Raw genomic sequence first — 9,478 nt, 5'->3', positions numbered from 1 at the left:
CTCGACATTCAACTACAGAGAAGTGCGACTTCGAGGTACGGCACCACCACTTAGACATACAAGAGTTACACAAACACAGTTTATTGTCTTTTAGATCAGATTTTAGAAAGCAAAAGAAAATTCAACAACTGACTTCTGAGCAGGCGAGTAACAAGAACCCTCATAGAAATGTTGTGGAGTCAAAAATGTGTCTTTCTAAAGTAGAGGAGTAAAAGTAATACATTTCCCTAATCAATAATACACCACTGGGTATAAGAGATGACTGATATAATTATGAGGGTATTGGAATACTTTATGTGCATAAGTATCATTAGCACTTTTATCCTGTTGGAAGTAGAGCTTTTAGCTCTGTGAGATCTCTGCGTCACACCTACTGATTGTCACATCACATTTTTTGCCTTTAAAAGTTATATCAAATGCAGATTTTACCAGATAAATTTGTGCCTGGATATCTGGTTTTATTACAAACTTTTTGATATGCAGTGAACTGTCCAAGTTTGGAGCATTACCGACTATGTACACAGGGGGGCGCCATGACCTTGAAAAGAAACGTTAAAAGCACCTGTTAAACTGCAGTATTCAGAGGATTATACGTCTAAAGTTGTGACTGGTTTAGCTTCAGTTGAGAAACGTATTTTAGGTTTTACATTCAAGTTAACGTTCTAGGAGCTTTATCAAATAATAAGGCTTGGTCTACAGCCGACTACTCTCAAATGGGTGTGATAGACACAACAAAACGAATGTATAAACAGCTCAGTTGCTCATTTGTATTGCTTTTGGCTTTAAAAAGAAATAACTAGCCTTTATTTTAAGAAGTCAAAAAGCAACGTTTTAAGACCTACGTATATCAAAAGCCAAGTGACCAATACAGTTTGTGAATTGTGTGTTTACAATATAAAAACTGAATTTATGTAGGCTTCACATCCTTGTTATAAGCTTCAGTCTAGGCTCTGTTATTTTTGAAAAGAATAACGCATGTTTGCGTAAGTGAGGAGCTTGTGTTACTGTTCCTTTAAGAGGGCTGAGCTCGTGCCTGCTGAGGCTGCACCGCACTCTTCATCTACCTGCTGCCCACTCCGCTCCTGCGTCTTGATTGGCCGTCTTGGCCGAAATCCTCTTGAATGATTTCAAACCCGAGTGTTTGGACGGGGAGGAGGGGGGTCGGCTGCTAATTCCGAGCTGGCTGGCTGGACGGGCTTTGAATCCTCCGTCCACCAACAACAGCACCTCAGTAAAGAGGCTTATCCGAGGAGGACTGTGGAAATAACGCGTTCAGGAGAGCACCGCCGGGAGGAAAGTGGGCTTTCTGAGGTGTCGTGTTTGCGTTTATTTTGAACCTTTTTTCTCCATTTAGTCTGTGCTCGGCAGTGGATGAATATTTGATAGAGTTTCTGTGTTTCATCATTTGAATGGAGCGATGTCCAGCGGAGACGGCGCACATTGCGATGGGACGCGGTTTGTTGTGCTGACGGGACCCGCAGCCAGAACCTGATTACAGATCTCTGGTAGACTACTCCATTTAAAATCATGTGTTTTCGTGTTTGATGGGATGTGAATATATCTACAGTAGTTTCTGGGATTCATACAGGATTTTTCTTGAAAAGATTAGCGAGGGCATTCAGTCCATGCCATAGCATCACATTAATATTTCCCTTTTTATTAGCGGCCTGTTGAAGCGAGCGCAAAACCACTCTCTGATTTTGGACAATGTTTTTCCACACAGTCCCGCAACTGAGGCTAGTTTAGTTTTGACGGATAATTCGAGCCACTGATAAATAACTGAGACTTTAAGCCAAGACAGTCATGGCTAAAAATTCATCCGAGGGACAGAAGGATGAGCTGAGCCAGCTGACGGACGAGGAGCTGCAGCGGCTCAGCAAAGAGGACCTGGTCCGGAGATTAAGGAGGGTTGACAGCGAGAAAATGAACTTGATGATCGAGCATGGCAACATGATGAAAGACATAAACCGGCGGCTGCAGGTGCACCTGCACGAAATCCGAAGCCTGAAGGAGATCAACCAGAAGCTGCAGGACGACAACCACGAGCTCCGAGAGCTCTGCTGCTTCCTGGACGACGACCGACAGAAGGGCAAGAAGCTGTCCCGGGAGTGGCAGCGCTTCGGCCGCTACACTGCCAGTGCCATGTGGAAGGAGGTGGGTACATACATGATGAAGCTGAAGGAGCTGGAGGCCAACCAGGAGACCGTGTTGAGGGAGAACTCTGAGCTGAAGGAGATCATCCTCATGCTGGATGAGGAGAGGAACGGAGCAGGGTCCAGGAGCTCCATAGACAGTCAGTCCAGTTTAACCAACCTGAACGGGGGCACCGGCACGGTCAGGGATGTTGGAGACGGTAGCAGCACGTCCAGCACAGGTAGTGCTGGTAGCCCTGACCACCACAACCACAACCACATACACAAGCCCAGCACAGAGAACAGTAAGCTGGGCCCAACCATGAGGAGGTCCATGGATGACCTGTCAGCACCGCACCACCACAGGAGCATCCCCAATGGGCTGAATGGTAAGTGGAAACTCACATTCCACCTGTGGAAACACACCTGTTTGAGACAGTCTGCATGCAGGCTTTACACAGGCCCAGCAAGAGGCCTCTCCTAGAGTCTGACCAATCAGGCGGGGGATTAGTTTCAAAATAAAAGCTGATTGGCCTTGTTTCCTAACGGTAAACACTAGTCACTTTTAGTTTTGCTTTCATCATCTTGTCCATAAAAAACCCTAGTGGGCTTGGATGATTGACAAAATGTGACTCTTGATCTATAAAGTCTCCACACAGGATCACATGCTGTTTACTATTGAAGTCATTTTAATGTTATTTCATTCAGTTATGTTATAGACCTCTCAAAATACACACACACTACCTGTGACTTATTACACCACGGTCTCAAAGCTCACAGAGAATACATTCAACATGTTGTGGTGTTACCATTTGCATGTGATTGCACCAACAACATATGCTGATCAAAAAAGCTGTGAAGGATTATCACGGGGGTCTGGGCTTAACCTCACTGTAAGTCTTGATTGGGGTGATTATAACGCACACACACACACACATGCACACACACAGCATCTTTAAGTGGCCTTTTTAGTCTCACACAACCCCATCATTAGATTCTGCACTGATTTAGGTCACTGCTCTTGTGGTCCTCAAGGAAGAGGACTTATCTAAATGGCGATGAAAGGTGGAGGAGGGGGGGCTCAAGTAAATTGATTTTTTGGGGTCGTTGGCTGATTATCATCGTCGTCTTTAGCTGTAGAAGTGCTCTTATGTCTGCTTAAGGCCCGTTTGAAATGCATGGCGTGGGACCAGAAATCAATGTCCCTGTTTTAAGACCTAAATACACGGCTGAAAGCTCCGAGCCGGGATGAAAAAGCCCTGATGGAACAGGAGGACACTAAGCCTCATTTAGCTAGGACACTGGCTGATAACTCGCCATGATCTGTTTGGCACAGGGAGTAAATTCTCTTTCATATAGGGAAGGAATCCTCCATCCAGTTGAAACTTTAAATTCTTTTTATGTTACCCTGATTTGCAAGGACAGGAGCTGCACATTAGGAGCTCAAAGCAAGCTCTACAAATCAGATTACACAGGTCACTTGTTATTCATGGGACATTCCTGGAATTGTGGACTGAAAACCGTGAAGGTAGCAAACGCTCAAGGATGCAACTGAGGACAGCTGAGAGAGTCCAGATACACACACGCACACACATACACACACACACACGCCCTCACTGGCACATTTTAGGCAGTGTTTGGCTGTTATTATGCAACATCAATATTGTGTCTGCAGCGGCCCAGCACCTTTCTAAGCTGCTGTTTTGCTGGATGTGTGTGACATTGTGTGTGCCCCTGAGGCCCTGGATCAGTGTGTTCATCATTGTCAATGATGTGCAGATAAACACAAAGATGCACACATGACACAGCTAGCATGGAAAAGTCCTGCTTTATATCGCACTGTTAAAACCCAATGCATTGCTGATGAGATCGATGCTATCGCAGCCCAAACAACAAAGAGTTCCGCAGATGTTTCTGGCTTTCATATAATTGCAAACAACTCTGTGTGGATAGAAAACAGAGCCACTGTTTACATGGTGTTGAATAACCCAAGATAGTAATCAATGAAAACAACAACAAAGCAAATACTACATTGATTCTAATCTACTATTACACAAGTTGGATGAATGCACCCAGAGGCGGTATTTCATCACTTCTCTCGATCAATACATCCCATAAACCTGCTTGGATTTATAGTTTAATTTCCTGAAGTTTGGCTCGAGTTTCCCCAGGCCTGACTTGTTAGACATTTCTTCCCCAGCACAGATTGACTCAATTGGTCGCCTGAAACCTGAGTGGAGTGACCATGTTGTGAGGTCAGCTGTGCTCGCGGTGTGAGGTCTGCAGAGTCACTTTATTTAATGCTCTGTAAATGCCACCGGCTCCCCTGGGCATTTAGGAGACAAGCTCGAGGATCGCCGCACAAGTGCTAAATGAACAGCATCTGTCAGGGTGCCAGACGCACACACAGACAGGAGGAGGAAGAGGAGGAGGAGGGTGAGCTGTTGCTGTCCTAGGAGAAAAAACAACCATTTTGTAGAGATGGAGACTTCAGTTTTATACTTTCATGCACAGTTTTGATAGCTTTTCATACTTTTTTTGTGAATCTAAAAGTGCACCCCTTTAGAGGCAGATGAGGCACTAGGAGAGGAGTGTATAAAAAGGGGGCCCAGCAAAGGTCTTTCAATAGGTTTCGATGTGTTCGGGGGAGTGGCTGAGGGGGTGGTAAGGGGTTGGCTGGGAGTCCTGGGGGAGGAGCAGTGGGGGACTGTTGGAGGGCATATTGAGCTCCAAGGAGGCTGGGTTTTGGAGACATCCTGCTGTCTGCTTAATTGAATTTCTTGTGCGTTGACACGGTTGACAACCCCCCCTGCAATCCTCTTCTTTTGGTGACACATGCTGTGTGTGTGCATGTTTATGTGGATAGGGTTATGTGCGTATGAGTGTGTGTGTGTGTGTGTGTGTGTGTGTGTGGAGACTGAACGCTTCAGTTCTGAAGAAATAAAAGAGAGAGAACAGCGGGGGCTGCATTAAACAGAAGTTTCATAACCTTTAGTGGTGACTTCTACATCCGGACTTCTCCACCTCTGCATTCCCTTTAGGTGGTCTGAAACCCAAGTCCTGTCAAAGACCACCTGAAATATGATGCTGTCACAAAGAGCTTGCATTAGACTCCCTTATAGCGCTGCACAGACTTAGTATGTTTGTGTGAGATAAAGACAAAGTGGCCGTGCAGGACCCCAAAGTGCTGCTCTGACATTGTCCAGATGAAGTGATAAAGATCCTCTCTGCAATAATGCGCACTGACCTTTAGCAGACCCTCGTACGAGCCCCTGGCCTTGTAGCTGCCAAATGGCTTTAAAGGTTCTGTGCTTCTAACTCAGCAGGTAAAGCGACTCTTAACAAGCCAGAGAACAAGGTTTCTCAGGCATGAACGGAAGCAGAGAAATTATTCATGTCTGGGTAACTTCAACAGATCATGCTAATTTTACCACAGTTAAAAGAACAGTGTAGCAGGGGACTCTCTTTAGAAAGTCCTTTCATGTGGTGTTACAACTTTGATGATTTTCAGCCTCTGAAAGCTGACCGCTGTGGTACCCTTGTTGATTTGTGTGAGGTCATTGCATGCACATGGAGTGACACATGTAGCATACTCTATAACACATGGGAAGAAAACATGTGTTGAATAAAACATTGATTGAGTGATTGGATTTCAGTCCAGCTGTGCAGACACTGCCAAGAGTAGCTGAAGCACATGTATGCAGCCACACTGGCTCCATCCCTTACTTTCACACTAACTAGTGTGTGTTTGTTTTTCTGTGAGAGTGCCAGAGGCCAGTGAGATGTTAACTCAACACAACTTGTGTTGACTGATGGTCACAGTATGCTCAAACAGAGGACCTTCTCTAATGAAATGATAACAGTGGTCTCTTCCTCTTCTTGACTTCTCTGGGAGGTAAAGGATGCAGCTTGCTTGGTGGACAAACTTTGATCAACAAATGTGTGCTGTCCAAAAGAGAGCTATTTTTGAAATGCTTACATCCAGGGAAGTGGAATACTTTGGTGTGCAAAATGGAAAGAAGATATTTTAATCAATTCTTTGTGGTTTATTTCTTCCTGGTGTTGTATTATTTTGACTGATTGTGTTGGTGATAAATAAAAGCCCAACAGCTCAGTTAGAAACTACTCCAAATATGATGAATACTTGTGTGAATATCTTACACCTAGCACTATTTCCTATCAGAGAAACAGCTTACACAGTCAAGAAACAAAAAGTTGTTGTTCTCCTGATGCACAGACGGGACTGAGATTGGATTTCTCAGCTTTAAATGTTGCTTGTAGTGTTCAAATCCTGAGTATTTGAGTGCAGTTTCAACCAGCTGACAGTTCTGCTTTGCCGAGCTGAATTCCCTCCGAGCTCATTGGATTTGTTCTCAAATTCTACCATTGCATACTTGTTTTACACATAGGAGAAACTCTTGAAATTGCTTGTATGTGTCTTCAGGATAGTTTGATTGCAGTTAGCTCCCTTACTAAATCAGTCTACCACCTACAGTATCTCTGTGAAAAGCCATTACATCACCAGTCTTCTCGAGCCAGTTATTCTGCCCAGATAAATGTCACCAGCTTCCTTCATGTTGTTGGGCCTTAACACTTCATCGCATGTCAGACATCTGTCAATACCTTCAAATGGATGTGGCTACCTGAAACCAGTCGGATAGGTTAGTGATTCACCAAGGATTAGCTTCGCGAAGCTCTCAACACAAAGCATTCGATGGAATTATGTTTTTACATGAAGGAGACAGTCCGCTCAGGCCCAGTCCTTGTCTAACTTGAGTATCTTGTGCAGGTCCATCACTCTGTTTTACTTTGCTGAGTCATCCTTTAACAGCTCCTCACTTAGGCTCAAATTAGGCAAAATTAGTGCCAGTTAACCCACTGAGCGGTCATAAATCTGTGTTTGAACTGGGGTCATTAGCACCATACCTCTGTGTGTGTGCCTTTAAAATGTGAGGTGCCACAGTGATGATACTCCTATATGGTGGCTTTTCTCTCTCTCTTTCTCTCTCTGTCACATTTTTGTTTTTCAGTTTACATTTCTTTTACCCCTGGGGAGTGACGTGACCTAAAAGCTCACAGTGGAACTGTAAAACCAGCCCTCCCAGTCGGCCACCAGTGCCTGCCTGTCTGTGTGTTTCATCATGCTAACTCAAATTACTCAGTGACTATTATCCCTTTTCATGTTTGACTGGAGTGTTTAGCTGTTTTCCCTCTGAGGTTACTTATTATGAGATAGTAAAGTCAGATCACACATTAAGTCCCTTTCTTTAGAGTATTGAGGTCACTTTTTTATGAGACAATCAAAGACAATCACAGCAGCATCTCTAACAGCGAGTTTGCTTCCTTCAGTATGAATCAGTCAGGCTTTCAGAATCTCTTGTGTTTCTCCTCAAACATACATCAATCAATTACAGGCAGCTTATCAAAGTCAGCCTCAGAGTTTCTCTGCGTGAGCTCCTTCCGCGTTTCAAAGGAAACCCTTGCATCAACAAAACAATGGTGTTTTTCCTCTCGGCTGTGGTTTCAAGTCTTTGTGTGGCATGTCTGCAGGCTGTGAGAGGGCGTATTAGTAGGAATAGGATGCGTCTGTCGCTTATTTCCTGTTTGTCCACACTCGTGTTTCATGTTTTGTTGGTTCCAAGAAGCTGACTTGTGGGGTTTTTTTCTCGCTCCTCCCTGTTAGTTTTATTTGCACCTCATCAAGGTGCAGCATCAACAAGAAAAAGACTTGGCAGCTAAACTGTAGTTGCAACTATTAAAGATTAACATAATTGGGAAAATGATGAGGATGCTTCAAGTTAAAACTTGCAAAAATAGAGCAGTCCTTCTTAATATTGACTCATCAGAAGAATCCTTTTCCCAGCCCTATTCCATAGTTTTCTAAAATTCCAAATTCCCTCCAAAGACATGTTAGATTGGACACAGATACTCTTATTTTCAATGAGCGGTTTAATGAAATCCATCCTCTCCAGGTTCAAAGTTGTGTCATATATTTAGTTCGATAGTTTCCCTTGAACGCTGACCTGTCTGCGCTCTCTGGCTTTCATTTCCCAGCACCCCGCCTGCCTGTGGGAGGCCTGGTCGACCGATAACACAGATAATGGAGTAGAAACACACACACACATACACACACAATAGATACACACATGAGAGTCTGAGAGAAAGAGCCACAGGGGGAACTCTCAGCTGTGTACTGTCAATGAAAAGCCAGCCTGTCAGGACGTCCCACATTCCTGGATAAACAAAAGAGGAAGTGGGTCTCTCTCCTCCTGGTGTCACAGCAGGAACTAGACTGCATGGAAAAGGAAAGCAAGCGTGTGTCTCTAGGTCGCTTTTTGAACTTTTACCTCCCCTGTCTCCCCTTATCTGAGACTCCTCTCCAGACTTTTCCTCTTCCTCCATCTGCGCTCATCTCTGCCCCTCTCTCTCTTTCTCGAATCCTGTGAACCTGCTGTCGGATCCGCTGTCCGTTCTTTCCCATCATTACAGCACTCAGCCGACATAATGAGGTTGTAGAGCCAGCCTGAGCATCACACACATAGATATGGACCCTCTGCAAAATGAAAAGCCAGTGCCTCTAAATAAAACTTTTAAAAAGTTGTTTGTCTTTCGCTTGAACAAATAAGAAGTATGTTCTTACTAATGTTAAGGCCGTGACTTATCTCAAACTTCCTTTGTCCCCATCTCCCTCCACATCCACACTGATCTGAAAGTGTGTCCCTTTATTCAAATCACTGGGCTGCTTGAGGGGCTGGGGCTGTTCGGTCGCCTAGGCAACAACAATGATCAGTGGGGCGAGTGGACGGCACCCACGCCTAGCCTCAGAGTCACTGGAGCGAAGGGGGAGTAAGGGATAGGGGGATGGGGATACATTTGGGAATGGTCGGCCTCCATGCTGGATGACCCGTGCAGAATAGTGCTAGCAAAAGCTAGGTCAGCACTGTGTGTGTGTGTGTGTGTGTGTGTGTGTGTGTGTGTGTATGTGTATGTGTGTGTGTGTGTGTGTGTGTGTGTGTGTGTGTGTGGAAGTCTGTGTTAGCGTGTGTGCATGTGCATGCTGTAGAGAAATAACTGACTCAAGGGGGAAGAAAAGGGCGTGGTCTTAGTCACACGCTACTTTTCTGTGAGAAAAAACTCTTCCGTTGAGTTTAAGTTTTTGTAGCTTTTCTCTGAGATATAAATAACGAAACTTCACAGTCTTACTTTTAGAAGAAGCAGATAACTGATAAATTCCTGGAGTTTACCAAAATGGAACACCCAATTTGAGATATTGTAACTAAATCTGAAAATCTGACTGACAAAGCTGAAAATGACGTTCTGAAAAAGAAGCCTCCACTCAGGTTATT

The 9,478-nt window shown here is 44.5% G+C and overlaps 1 protein-coding gene across 4 annotated transcripts in view; it reads left to right on the top strand.

Moving 5' to 3' along the window:
• The first annotated feature begins 581 nt into the window (after nt 1-581).
• The window catches only part of ccdc85cb (coiled-coil domain containing 85C, b), a 54,194-nt gene continuing 45,297 nt past the window's right edge, over nt 582-9,478 (top strand). For 3 of the 4 annotated variants that reach the window (XM_034700073.1, XM_034700071.1, XM_034700070.1), the window contains exon 1: nt 1,064-2,521. In XM_034700073.1, the coding sequence (XP_034555964.1) occupies nt 1,804-2,521 (718 nt within the window). In that variant the 5' untranslated portion in view covers nt 1,064-1,803. Of the gene's footprint in view, nt 2,522-9,478 lie in introns of all 4 variants that reach the window. The other variant, XM_034700072.1, reaches the window with a different exon arrangement.

The sequence above is a fragment of the Notolabrus celidotus genome, chromosome 13 (genome assembly GCF_009762535.1).
Source record: "Notolabrus celidotus isolate fNotCel1 chromosome 13, fNotCel1.pri, whole genome shotgun sequence".
NCBI lineage: Eukaryota > Metazoa > Chordata > Actinopteri > Labriformes > Labridae > Notolabrus > Notolabrus celidotus.
This window is presented reverse-complemented; position numbering and strand designations above follow the sequence as displayed.